Genomic DNA, 14,480 nt, shown 5'->3' with positions numbered 1-14,480 from the left:
AATTAATCAACCACCGCCCCCTCACTCTCTGTGAGACCATTGGCTAGACCTGGGAACCATCACTGCATGAAGCATGCCATTAAGACCGTTCTTTGTTACCATCTGTTTGGTACTGCCAGATACCAGTTCACTTCTCCATTCAACCATCTTCGTTAACCATGATATAGGATAACATGGTTTAGAAACTAGATGTTAAATGGTTAGTCCTTCTCCTATCTCAATGCCACTCTCAATAATAATATCAGTGAATCCTACACTACCTATTCCACTGCAACCAGTACACCTTTGTTCAGAAATATTGAACTAAAAGTGTCTGAAGAACTGAAAACGCATTCACCTAAAGTGCAACCGAATCAATATATATTTTTTAATGAAATCAATTTGATCTGTGGAGAAAACGTGAGGCACTTGTTGAACAGAGGTGATGGCTGCAGGTTGAAAAGCGCAAAGTGTTGCAATGATCTGTTGAGCAACAGCTTGGGCTGGTCTGGCCTCATATAGTCCCTCCCTCTGAACAGGGCGTAGGCCCTTTACTCCCCTCCATTTCACCCAGATAAGCTTTCTGAGAAGGTGTGTCTGCTCTGTTCCTCGTCCATGAAAATCCCTCTGGCATTTTGATCACTTGGTTCACCTGTATCTTATTAGAGGCTTTATAATTAACACTTGATTTCCTGAAGAAATCGTCCCAGATGAAGAAACTCTGGAAGTGCATTTGTTGCATCCGTTTCTGCTGCATATTATTTGTCTTTTGTCAGATCCAAACATGTTGATACATGATCAGAATTTTTTCCTTACAGGCTTCTTCTTATGGGCGGGCCAATGAAAACAGACACATGTTGACCTGGGGGAATAATTTTTAAAATGATTACAGGTCAGAAACAAACTTGGCATCCTTACGTTGTGGACACATAAGCAGGTTCTTGAGCAACTGACCGCCTCCATATCCCAATGATATTTTGCTCACTAAATTAGTGTACTGGCCCAGCAGACACGGCCCAGGTCTTGCCTTTGCTATTTAGTCATTTAGCAGACACTGTCAGTAAAGAGCAGGTAGGGGCTAGCCATCTCACTCAAAGGTCAGTTGGACGGCGGGCAATGGGGGATGGGAGGGTACTTAGTAGCTTTTTGATACTGAGGGGTGGCGAAATAACCTTTTCCACTAGACTATCTGCCCTTTGCTCAGCGTATAGAAAGTCACGGTGCTTGCTTCCCTACTGACAGCCCCCCCATCGTAAGAGCAGTGGTGTGTAAATGTATACAGGCACAGCAGGCTCCCGGTCTGGGTCGATTGAACGCCAGGGCTGTGACTCTCTTTATTGTGATATGGATCGGACAACCGGCCCTTACTGCTGGACACCACGGCTTGTGAAAGAGTGAGTAATTTAGATCCCGACAAAGATCTCCCTAAGTTCTGATAGAGGTCTTTATGATCTCAAGGCCAAAGGGTTCAGGGAATCTGTTTCTGAAAGAAGAACGAGAAGAATTGCAGCAAATAATCTAGGTGATTGACCTAGATTTCAAGGGCAAGATTTTTTGCTGCACTTCATGCCGTAAAAGAAAGAAGAAGAAAAAGAAATAGAGCAAATAACTCATTGTGTTTGCTTTGAATGACCCTGGATGTATTTTTGTTGTGTCTGAACATAAAGCTATCAGGTTCAATCATTTAAAGTTGGTTGAGTAATCAGCCTGTTTTCAATGGATAAACAGCGGATCACATGACTTCCATGATGGAAATGTTACTGTCTCGCCTCAGGAAGCTACTCAAATAATGTTTTCATCACGTCACCATTGGTCTACACCCTAAATATAACACAAGATTCAATCTCAGTTTTGTGGTTATACTTTAATTTAATCTCGGTTTTATATTAATTCTTTTCTTTAACAAAAGTGCTATGTAACTAAAATGGAAGTTATTGATAAAATTATATATGAAATGGAACTCAACATTCAAGGACACCCTTCTATTTGTGATTTAGATGCATATTATTCAGCCAAGTGTATTATACATCTGCTGCCAGAATAGGGGAGGCATGCCATCTGTTTGCAGATAACTTACTGATTTGACTATTCATTCCACCATTTTCTGTTCACCATTGGGGAATTTGTTTAGGGTGTGGTGCTGGTGTTGTTTTATTGTAACTACTATCTTTTTAAATGTGTCTAAAGACATTTGACTATCAAATGTAGATGTGAAAACTCAAGGAAAACATGCTGAGGTAACTTAAACTATTTCACTACGGCTGTAGTTGGTTGATTTAAACCGCCCTCTCCCCTCTCTTTTAGATTCCACAGCGGCAACCTCTTCTACTCCCTCGGCATCAGGTCTTTTTCTGCAGTGCAGCTGCGCCCTCAAGTGGTAATTCGATGTCACTACATCAAAGTCAATAAAAACGTTCCACTTTAATTGTAATTTCAATGACTCAAGACAAAACATCACTCCTGTTGTTTCCTAGATGCATCCTTGAACTACCGCTATGGCCGCCTGGTGCTGGAGGTGCCGTTGCCTTCAAGGAAAGAGAAATGTCTGTTCTTCCTCAAGCCAATGCTGATGAGTGTAGGAGACCTCATCGCTGATCTGCAGAAGGAGGACCATGGAATACAGACCGCCTCCGTCTTCTCAAAGGGTATGAAAACTGCAACAAGAAACAAATTTCACGATCTAGATTGAGAAGGTATTAATACAGGTTTTGTGTTGATAAAGAAAAAACGATAGTTCAATTGCACATACATTTTTTTTTTTATGTTTAGTAGTTCAAAAGATCAAAGTTCCAAAGTGTCTTGCAGTGAATTGTTTAGGATATGTGTCATTCAGGAGCAGATAAGTCGTCTTGCTCCGGGTGTACAGTTCCACTTAAGTCCCACTAACACACTTGCACTTGATTGGATGCGCTCGATGGGAACACAGATTTGACTTCTGCATTTGAATGGTAGTTCTGTGTCTTATTATTGATATTTTATTATTATTATTATCATTATTATTATGTTACATGAGAACTGCCGTCCACCAACCTCCATACGGGACATGGCACCCTGAGGTTTATTAGATAAATCCTTATCTAAACCGTCCTGACCCTGGTATATTACAGACGGAGCGCGCGTGGCCAACACCACTCTGCTGGACGCGCTACTGGACAAGGACTTCCAGCTGGTAATCAACGACGCGTCCTACCACGTGCAGACGCCTGCATTAGGTATGGCTACGCCCGCTGATTCACCTATACTGATACACCGCTGCAACTGACTGTGGTAGTGTGTGCGTTATCCCAACTGCCCCACTGCCACTGCATTAATATTCATATATTTGAACGACATATTAACAACCCTAACCCTTAAAAACAAAATAATACATTTGATTCATATAGCAATTTTGTAAGCACTCAGAGACTTGACATGAGCAAATACAATTCAGGGCTATATAAAATTCACGTTAAGACGACAGTTTAATATTATCATTCGTCATTGACTGGCATCGTAAATGGAATTAAGATATTCACTTACTTACTTACTTTCAATGCAATAACCCTCACAGTGGGTGTGTTTTTCAGAAATAGATGAGGTTGAGAACCGCTGGTATACAGTTCATACCTGCTTAGGGTGATCGAGATAAGTCCCCGATGGCTGTGTTCGTAGTCCCGCCCTACATTTACATTTACGGCATTAAGCTTTTATCCAAAGCGACTTACATCGGTTAATACACACATTGACACACCGACGGCAGAGTCAACCATGCAAGGCGACAGCCAGCTCAAGACTTAAGTGTCTTGCTCAGGGACACATCAACACCCAGCTAGGAGGAGCTGGGGATCGAACTAGGAACCTTTCGATTACAAGACAACTGCTACCTCCTGAGCTAAGCCGACCCCATACACACATACATACATACATGCAGACCACCTCTTCCCCTTCCTCCTCCCCAGGAGCCAACGGGGGCCGCCGCGAGCACGCCATGGAGATGGGGGACGTGAAGCACGTGGTGCACCTCCTGCACACGGCCCTGCATCTCCCCGACCACCACGTCCTGCAGGAGAGGCATCTGCTGGAGCGCCTGGACAGCCTCAAGCAGCAGCTGTCCCCCCTAGAGACGGTAGGCCGCTCCCCCACTAGTGCAGACTGGGCCATTTCCAACATATTAGGTCCAAATAATAGCTATTAGTATATGCTACACGTGACCCTCCTAAGATGGCGCAATTTGAGTTGGTTCGCTGTCTCAGGATAATGGCTAGTATCCCATGATTGACATCTCAAACTTGGGATATTGGTTTCAGCCTGCGTGACGGTCGTCACGTCAACAAAAACAAATAAACCGTGAATAAAAACAATCCTGGCAAAAAGTCTTATCTTGTTTATTTCACGTGTAGTATATACTAAAACAATTATATCTTACTTTTTTTTAATTGATGATTCCCGCATTTATTAACTTAACGTAAAACAGATGAGCATGCAAACACACAGCAGGTAGGGTAGGGGTTAACAATATTTTTTATTTCCAGACACCTTATTCATACATTTTCTTCAGTAGTGGTTCAAAGGGATATCAGATCCTATTATCAAAATCCTAGTCTGCAAAATGTTATTTACCATTTTCAGCATCTTTTAAGATATTTTAGTCTGGAAAGGCCAAAATTAGTAGTAGTAGTAGTAGCAGCAGCTAGTATCTTGATCAGCAATTAAGTTATCCACGTGTGAATGTTTAAGCAACATGGCTACAATTTATCTCACAATCTATCTTTTATAGGTTAGTTGACCATGAAACAGGAAGCATCTCTAAATAGCACTGCTGTATTTCATTAGAAAACGACCATTAAGCCTTGCACTAGGAACAAAAACCGAAACCCTTTCATTTTGTGGTCAATAAGCAGAAGTATGTGGGGAATTTCATTATGCACAATTATTTGTGCTTCAGAGAGTCTCAGTACGAGTTCACGTTGGTTCGACACTTTGCGCACGGATTCCATTGAAAACTAGCCGATAGCTTTCTGTGTTTAACGGCGCCCACTGAGGAACAGAGAGAGAGCGCTCCCTGCTGACAACCATGTATTCCTGACCATTCAGGTGAAGGCTGAACTGGCCCTCAAGGCCGAGTCCCAGTCCTCCAGGGCCCTGTGGGGGGGCATGGCCCTGCTGTCAGTGCAGGGCGGAGCGCTGGCCTGGCTCACCTGGTGGGTGTACTCCTGGGACGTCATGGAGCCCGTCACCTACTTCATCACCTACGGCACCAGCCTGGGGATCTTCGCCTACTGCGTCCTCGCCAACCAGGTGAACCTTTAAGCCCGAGGGCCCGAATGGGTCGGCACAGGCGGCAAATACTGTTTTTAGATTTCCGCGTCCACAATAGACTTCGGTCCTATGTGATGCGACTGAAGTAATGCATCCCCAATACAATCATGATCCTTTAATTTCATTAATTAATTTGTTTGGGCTTTAGCCGACTGCATTAACTGGTTCTCTAGTTCAGAGGGGCAGGGTAGACTAGTGGTTAGGGTTTTCGCTGAAAGGCACTGGGTTCGGTCCGCAGTCTGACCTGAAGGCATCCATTGTGCAAGATGCAATAACCTCTACCAGCCCCTAGTGACTTGCATCTTAAATTAACCGTAAATCTGTCCTCGGATAAAAGCACCTGAATGACTTAATTTAAAACACTAAAGGCACACTGCTTACAGCACCATGCAAGTTGTTACAATATTTTCATTTGCCATCATCTGTCAACGACGGTATAACCTAATCTGAAACTGATTGCATTTGCCTAAGACTACTCTTACTCCAACTTTAATATTTGAGCATTTTCTACCTTGTTTTCACTTTTCTGCTCAGATTAACAGCATTCCTATAATTTCTTCAGGATTACCTTTACCCAGCTGCCAAAGACAGACAATTCCTGAATTACTTCTACAAAGGTGCCAAAAAGAGGAGCTTCAACGTGGAACAGTACAACGGCCTGAGGGATGAGCTGACCCAGGTGTGTGGCTCAACACTCTCTTTAGTGTGACGCAGAAAGGAAGCCATCCATATAATGATGATGTCTTATGATACTAATGCTGCACATCTTTTTTTTCTTGCTGGCTTCAAGGTTCAGGAAGACCTGAAACGTTTACAGAGTTCAACTCAACTTCAGCTGCCAATCCAGCAGATCCAACCCAAGCCATAAAGAATAAAATCACTCTCACACGCATACAGACCCACTCGAGATATGAGAACACTCCTATATTTGTTCAGATTTATTTTGATAATGGTGCCTTTTACTACAACTGTAAATCTTACTGTGTTTGTCACAATCTCAAGGTGGTAAGTGTACCCAGAGACGATCTGTCTGAGAATATTGGAATAAATACTTTAACGTCCCTACTCTTCTGTAGTCATTTTGGGCATTCGCATACAAAATTGGTTTAGTTCTTTTTGTTAAATGCTATACACAATAAATTGCTGAGTCATCGGTGGTTTCATAGTTTATTTTTTACCTCAGTGATTTTTCAAACCAAACACTTGCCATAATTCATATTCCGCACAACCTTAGGAACACCCCATGCGGTATCCTGTCACACACAAACCACGATGGGCTTCAAACTAAATGACACCGTTATAACATATACAATAGAGGATCATTTTTTGTTAAAAATGGTAAACGTTGCCAATGAATTGGTCCCAATCTGCATCCCAATGAGCAGAGCAATTAAAATGCAACAAGTTGCAGCTTGGTTGTCAGAACATTATGTTGTTGTGCATTCTTTCCCTGATGGTACACGTTTTATGAAAAGAGAAACTGTTGAGGAATCCTCCCAACCAATTTAAGTCTGTCAGTTGTGGATGGAAAACAACGTTCCTGAGTTGTTCCTAAAGCCTCTGACAACAGTTACCAAAAATAACAAATTCATATATGATGTAAAATTGAATGTCTTATTGTGCATATAACTTTTAAGAACATAAATATAATTTTTGTTAAGAAAAATACTATTTGCTGATCAGCCCTATGATCAGGACTGTGTGGGACTGTCTGTGGCACGCTTGATTGACATATACCCAGCCACGCCTATTTAAGGATATCTTTATATGATCCCAAAGTACAGCATGCAAATGTCTATATTCACATTGTAATGATTACAAGAAGACAAGCTATCAATCCTAAGAATTGTATTTGTCAGGTACCGTATTAGCATATCCTTAAGAAAGTCTCCATCGGTCCAACATGTTTTAAAACACTGGCTGCTGAGCCTCAATCCAGTCCACTATTTCATTATAGCTGGATCCCCACCTCCAGCAATATTATTGGTCCGAACATATATGAAGCTGTTTACCAGGATTTCAGCTGTAGGTTTGCACACGCATCTATTTAGGCCGGGGGGGGTTCTACTCAACGACTTGACACAATGAATGCCATCGTCAAATGTCCTTGCTGCATGTATATAAGATGGAATGGTATAAATATATTTGATTCTGATTTACGCGTAGGCAAAAAAGGTTTTGTTGCATCCGATTTTTTGGTTTATCAGGCAGCAAACTCACAGAAATCAATTCACCCATTAGTTCAAGAGTTTGCCGTTGTCAGCATATCCCTTTTTAATCCCAAACATAACCTGGTATCAGAAAGTACATCAGATTGATTCTTATGACTAGGTGGAATGCAAATTAGATGTATAAACGGCCCTTAATAACATACTTTAAATGAAAACATGGATTTGCCTTGTCAGAGGCTTTAAGGAATGATTTGTATATATTTGTTTAATGTAGGCACCTGTTGCATATGTAGTTTAATGTAAACCTGTGTAAGGCTAGAATACCACAACACTATAAAAATACATGCCTCGCATATGTATCATATGTAGTGTGTGCAGGTGGACTGACTCCCTGAGAAGTGGAATGTGCCACATAGTGTGCATGGTTTAAACCAACATCTTTAACATACACACTCTTCCTGAGGTACTCAGGGAGGGTACTCTGCTAAGAATAGGTTTGACTCCGACTCTGATTGTAAAACAAGCTCAGTGACATTTTCTGTGTAAAGCCCTACATCACAAGACAAACATGAATTCCCTTTTTTGATGACATATGCTTAAAAGGTCCATTAGATCCATTAGTGATACATTTTCTGTCCTACTTTCTCTACGTCTTCCGTTGTGTTTTTACACTTTTCAAGAATGGGACATTTTTGTAAAGTTAGGCTCATTGGTTGAACACGTCAGCATATCTGTGATAACAAGGGTTGAACAAGAAAGGCACTGTACTTCATGATGTAGATGTGGTTGTTACAAAATGGCGCTGGCATCATATCAGTATAGTAACAACAGAATCATATTTGGAACTGAGCAAACGTGTACCGACATTTGAAGTGGTGAGGGACTAAGTGGCATCACAGCATTGATGAATAACAAAGATATGCATTGAACACGTGAATTCCACTCAATCGTTGTTAAACCTGCAGTAAGTCACCATCTCTTGATTAATAACGATTGGCGAATTGTCAATGCAGCAATCTCTTTCGTTCAAATACAAAGATGACACTTTGAACTAAAAGGAAAGCTTCGGTCAGAAGGTTACACAGTACAGGAAGAGAAATTTCATTTTTAAAAATCAAAGCTCCGAAAGCTGGGCTTTCAAATCATAGGTCAACGAAAGTGGGACAAGGGCTCAGCGATAGGGCGTACAGTCGCCTACTGTTTGGTTCGGAAATAGAGCTTCTTGGTGAGCATGGAGGCGAAGCAGGGCACCTGCTTCTTCCCGATGGCGCTGCGGTCGGCGGCGTGGCCCACGCTGCGCAGGGACACCTTCCTGTTCACCAGCGTCAGCAGCTCCGTGAACTCCAGGGAGTCGCCGAAGCTCCGCAGGGTGTCGCACAGGTCCTGGATGTACCAGGAGCCGTTGACCGTCTCCCTGTGGGAGTAGTACCCTGAACACACACACACACACACGCACGCACGCATGCACGCACACACACACACACGCACGCACGCACGGACGCACACACACACACACACTTCATCTCTGCACGATAGCAATTGCAGATCCCTCAATTGTGGTTATAGGTGTTTTATATATACACAAGTGTTAGATATTTAACTTTAAAAGGGCTTTGATTGAGAAATAATTTGGCAAGTGGGACTTCTGTCCACTTTTTCCCCCATACCCATACCATACCACACCAGAGAAGAAACTGGAAGTGAAATGCACTGGGCCCTGGCGTCTCACCTTCGGCCACAGAGTAGCACATGAGGAAGTCCGCCCCGGCCGGCAGTGTGTGGAGGACACCAGCGTCCACCACCACCTCGTTCACCTTCGCCTCGCTGTCCACCACGTCCATGGGGGTCACTGCCAGATCATGCTGGTCCCCACGGCAAGCCTGGCGGTGGACAGAGACAGGCGAAGTTAGGAACATCTAACAGCAGTTCAAGTCAGTAGGTGTAATGGGCCCATATTCTTACAGTTAGTTAATGGGGGTCATCAAAACCTAGAGTTGTTGAAGTGAAACGAAAACATTTCAGTGTTGATCATTAAACCTGCACAGTGTAAGGCAACTTTCATGACTGTTTCGTTTAAAATCCTATGAATGAGTTTTATGAGAATCGAAACCCCGTCAACGCACAACTTCCCACACTTAAAGTAGGTCTGAGGTTTGGGGTTAAAACATTGTGTTAAATCCTGATGGTGTCGAAGTGACACCAAGACCATTAACACAGTATTATAAATCAGGGTGTGACAGGGGATGATCAATGTTATGAGCACTTGGCTTATTATCAATATACTGTGTATGTTATGACTTAACAGCCTGTGCCAGGGGCAACAACAGTCTCAGGGTAATTCCCAATGGTCAACTAGCAACACACAGAAGTGGAGTCCTGACTCATAGTTACCAGTTAACATTAGGCCAATGTTCAGTTCAGCTTTGTTGATGCCGTTGCTTTTAAAAAAGAGATTTTAACGGCTCATATAACAGTTTTGTATTATCCGCAGCACAATGCCAACAGTGTTTTATCGTATCACTCTCTCAGCCCTGTAACTCAAACCATTTAAGTTAAGAGTCGACTTAGTCAATCTTTAGTCAGCCGCGGCCCTAGAAACCTAAAAACTAGGTTCCTAGTGTCCTTTTTAAAAGGTTCCACATTGTGTTTTTTGTTGATTTACTTTCTTCTCAGCGTGCACCAGAATTTTTTGTTTAGATATTTAAAATCAAAAAAATCTTATCTGGGGGACAACGCCCAAAGACTCCCAATAGGGGTTTGGATTAAAAACAAGTGGCCTTGCAGGTCTTGCAGTTCTGCAGAATATATTTATGAAGTATGCACAGTATAATTGAGTCAGGTATACAGTACTATTGAGTAGTATATACAGTATATTGTAGAAGCAAACAGTAAAAAGGAGTAATGTTTACAGTATTATTGAGTATTATACCTGTAGTATAAAGATCTTAGGCTTCCCGACGAGGCTTCGGCACTTGTCTCCTTTGAACAAGGCGGTGACGTCGTGGATGCTGATCTTTCCATCATACGCGTACACGTGGTCGTTCTCGCCGTGACTCAGGAACACGCACATGAAGCAGTCCGCGTCCACGTGGTTAGACTCCGCCGCTAGGGGAAGATCAGACAGGTTAGCTTTAAGTTAAAGGGGATGGTCACACTCTGCTATTTTCTAATATATTTGTCTGCAGAAGCAGGACTTGATTTTGTTTCTTTTTTTTTAATGTGTATGCAGAGTGTGAGGGTTGCCCTATAAAGATATATAGATTGATATCACTATATATTATTACTGCCGCGAGGGGTGTCACTCAAAGAAAAAACAAAAGGCGAAGTTTGATGAGGCAGTGAAGTAGCGCAGGGTCAGTTGTCTGTCTGGGACTTGTTGTCTTCCCCGCCATTGCTGGTGAAAATCTTTCTGACGTGACTCAGGCAGAAATCATATTCACGGATGAGGTAATGTATTAAAGTTTTAATAACGTTATGTTTGGTCACGTTTATTCACATCATTAAATTTCATTCTAATGAAATTCCTGCAAGTGCCATAAAAAAACATAACGTTAACTTCACTAACCAACTTACCATTAGATGAGTCAATTAACCATACAGCAATAGCTATCTTTCTGTTGCAATTTAAATTGTGTGGTAGCCTAGCGCCGTTAACCATGGTAAAAACAATCCATCTAAAATCAACTTTACGAGCATGTTGAACGTTGTTGTAACATTATAAAGTTTAGAGTATGCTTTAGCTTGGTGACTGGCATGAGCCAAATGCCATCGTAGTAAACTATATTAAAATATCCTATCAATAAAGTTGTTTTCTAATGGATTACTGTTTCCATTGTATCCCCGGAAGTTAAGGGGGTAGTGGGGACATGATGGCATTGACAGGCAACCAAATGAAACACACGTCCCCTTTCATAAAACGATGTATCTATCTAGGTTTGAAAATTGTTGGAAACATTTGGGATTATGTTACAAAAATGTAAACAAAAAAAATAGAACATAGGTCTAGTCGTTTTAAGATATTTTAAAATGGGAATATTACATATTATGCCTTTAGCTTTTGAACATACAAGAGGACTTGCAATACATTGCTGACGTTAGTGCGGAAGCCAATTTGTCTTACCTTCAGTGATCTTCGCCAAAACTTCTTCCCTCTTCAAATTGTCATAGGCTTTGACCTCAAAGTTCAAAGTTTCAAATCTACAACAAGGATTTCACACGCATAACAGTTAGCATAGCTGAGTATAGACAACATCTACATTACCATGGAAAATGACCCGACTGGCTTAGACGGGTTCTACCCATGGATCAAAGGGGAGACATGGGTGTTTGCGGGGCGGCGATGGCGATACCTTTTCTCTAGGTTGAAGCGGTCAGCGTTGGTGCCGTAGCGCGGGTTCAAGCCCAGCTGCCAGAAAAAGTTCTCCTGGTTGAAGATGAGCACCAGGCCACGGCGCTTGTGGTCGAACTTGTACTCCTCTGCAGGGTCCAAAGAGATGCCACTTTAGATAGAAACCATAAGGCAACACACACAAACAAACACACACACACATACACACACACACACACACACAAACAGTTAAAGCCGAAGTAAACACAAATTGTCGTTTGAAAAACTGAATTACCAATAAGGGTCCCACAGGAACTACTGGTATCAAACAAATAAGTATGTATAAATATAAATGATAATCTTACCTTCCATAAAAGGCATCCACTTCTGTTAGATTGCCTAAATGTTGCATAAAGACACGAGGTGTGAATTAACTCACTCGATTGTGTATGCCACAGCATCCAATATAAATGGTCAGAATGGTTTTGGGTGAGCAATTGTTTAAAAACTGTTTAAATACAGCAGGTGTGCGGACTGCTCCACCCTACCGAGGGGTCAAGCAGCCATTGTTGCCTTCGCACACAGCCCTGGCCACTGTCAATAGCTCAGTGACAGGCAGAGAAAGATGGAACATGCTGTGACGAGCAATAAGCCACACCCTAGCAGGATCACCTTCTTCCTCCAATACATCCGAGTTACATCGTTGAGTTACATCGTAGAGTTACGATATGATGACATAGCAGGAGAGGCACAGAAACCTTTTGATTTGTGTATGGTTGCTCAAAGCGGCCTTTCTTTAAGAGGATAGTTAGGGCTGCTTTTGATCTAGTGGTTGTAATGATTGAAGATCCACATGGGTGCTCAGCATGGGCCACCAACGTTAACATAAATAACAATAGAAAGCTAGGTAATGTAGGCCTTCCAGTATTTTTTAATAACGTATCTTCTCTTATGTTAATCGCATCTATACCACTCTGTAGAGATTCGTTTTTCAAGTTATATATCACTGTTACTACAAGTGTGTTACATAACAAAGACAAACAAGAAAGAACTTTATTCAGTAACAATATGCATACGAATTGTCCTGTAGAAACAATGTCACTCACCTGCTCGGCCAGGTGCTTTTCTACTGTCTGTAGCCATACCTCCTGTCAATGTATAAGAACACAGTTATTTCGTATAAGGAAAATGTGTTGATGTCACGAAATACATTGCTGTCCACGACTAGTATTTTTTCCCACGTCAATAAAAAAAATCATGGATCTGAATGGGACTATAAAGCGAAATTTGTATTTCATTCATTTAAATTGTATTCGTATCAAGGGCAATTTTTTACGTCTCTAGGCTGCTCATGTATCAGTTAAACCAATCACAATCAGGTACCTCTGTCAGTCAACATGGTCAATGTATATGTTGTAGGACATGGCGGAAGTAACAGCCGATGTATGGTTCTCAAAGCACATTCCTCTTATTGCATCCATAATCCATAGTAAACTACATTTATATACCTTTAATAAGCGCTAATCTGATATATGAACACATAATATATATAGTGAGCATTAATCTAGACAGTAATCAGCGCAATAAGGCAGAGTTTAATTGCACTGCGGGACGTGAATATATGTTGCTTTTGATAACCTGTAGGCGTGCAGTTGAATCGCAAGTTTCGTTTTGGATACAACTTTCTACATAGACGTGATAGCCAATTTACTGAACAGGGAAACGACCTCAAAAACCAACGCCTCCACAACATGAATGTATTCAATAATGCACACCCACTTATCAAAGTCCCCCCTCATGAAAAAGGATCTTTAGAGTACAATCGCCTTGCCCATCAGGTACAGACATGATAGGCAAGTTGACAGTAAATAAAACTCAATTGGCGATCTGGCATAATGTTAATCTGTGTCGGCACTTTATCACTGGGTACGACAAGCTCATTGTGGAGATACGGTTTGAGTCATATTTTAGTCAAATGCCAACGTTACCTCCACAGCCACCCTTTTCTGCGTTAGACATGCTTGTAGTCTAGTTACCAGCGCAAACCGAGGCGGAGTTGAAAATTAACTTGCTTTGTCCAGTAAACATATAAAAACTAAACATAGTCCCACCCACCTCTAATATCTGATTGGTTAGTTTGTAACATTTGGAGACTCAATTGGTGCTCACTCCTGTCGGTCATACCACTCCATATTTGCGTCGACTTCCGCATAAGAGTCAACCTGTTGTAATATACGTTTCCAATAAACAGGTAATATCGGTACTGTAGTAGGCATTTCGGTTGTTATTGCAATATCTGGTATATTATTAAAATGTATTATATATTCAACATGTAACATTTATTCTTTTTACTCTAAAGAGTTATTTGCAAAGCAGAATTGGCAGTCAAATATTTTCAAAATACAAATAAATAATAATTCAGTTTTTGCTGTCAATTACAATCAAGCCAACCCCAAACCACAATTACAGGTAACTGAAGTGAGGGAATGGAAGAAACTAGAAAATATACATTTGCACTGCCCTGTCACATTCATGCGTATCAGTGCTAGGCCCCCAAAAGTCGACTTCTTCTCGAAGTATACCTTGCATCTCAGGGTTTCATTTCTTCATACTGTAATAAAGGCAAGTGAATTTAAAACTAAATGATGGAGAACTGGTCTTGTAACATAATATTAATTAAAATGTTCCCTATCACCCATGTCATT

At 41.5% G+C, this 14,480-nt stretch overlaps 2 protein-coding genes across 2 annotated transcripts in view; one reads left to right on the top strand and one right to left on the bottom strand.

The window, feature by feature from the left end:
- LOC307071228 (calcium uniporter regulatory subunit MCUb, mitochondrial-like) overlaps positions 1 to 6,430 on the top strand; it is a 12,214-nt gene extending 5,784 nt beyond the window's left edge. Inside the window, exons 2-8 of the mRNA XM_079730175.1 lie at positions 2,284 to 2,356; positions 2,454 to 2,624; positions 3,087 to 3,191; positions 3,918 to 4,084; positions 5,053 to 5,256; positions 5,840 to 5,956; positions 6,068 to 6,430. Of these exons, the coding sequence (XP_079586301.1) occupies positions 2,284 to 2,356; positions 2,454 to 2,624; positions 3,087 to 3,191; positions 3,918 to 4,084; positions 5,053 to 5,256; positions 5,840 to 5,956; positions 6,068 to 6,145 (915 nt within the window). The 3' untranslated portion in view covers positions 6,146 to 6,430. The remainder of the gene's footprint in view (positions 1 to 2,283; positions 2,357 to 2,453; positions 2,625 to 3,086; positions 3,192 to 3,917; positions 4,085 to 5,052; positions 5,257 to 5,839; positions 5,957 to 6,067) is intronic.
- A 1-nt stretch (position 6,431) lies between these two features.
- LOC307071230 (caspase-6-like) lies at positions 6,432 to 13,849 on the bottom strand. Its single transcript, XM_079730177.1, has 8 exons — positions 13,764 to 13,849; positions 12,882 to 12,923; positions 12,141 to 12,174; positions 11,798 to 11,947; positions 11,569 to 11,645; positions 10,378 to 10,553; positions 9,178 to 9,328; positions 6,432 to 8,878 (listed from the first exon to the last, which is right to left on the bottom strand). The coding sequence occupies exons 1-8, from the start codon at positions 13,792 to 13,794 to the stop codon at positions 8,643 to 8,645; spliced, it is 897 nt and encodes a 298-aa protein (XP_079586303.1). The 5' UTR covers positions 13,795 to 13,849; the 3' UTR covers positions 6,432 to 8,642.
- Between the last annotated feature and the right edge of the window lie 631 nt (positions 13,850 to 14,480).

The sequence above is a fragment of the Pollachius pollachius genome, assembly GCF_949987615.1.
Source record: "Pollachius pollachius genome assembly, chromosome: 2".
NCBI lineage: Eukaryota > Metazoa > Chordata > Actinopteri > Gadiformes > Gadidae > Pollachius > Pollachius pollachius.
This window is presented reverse-complemented; position numbering and strand designations above follow the sequence as displayed.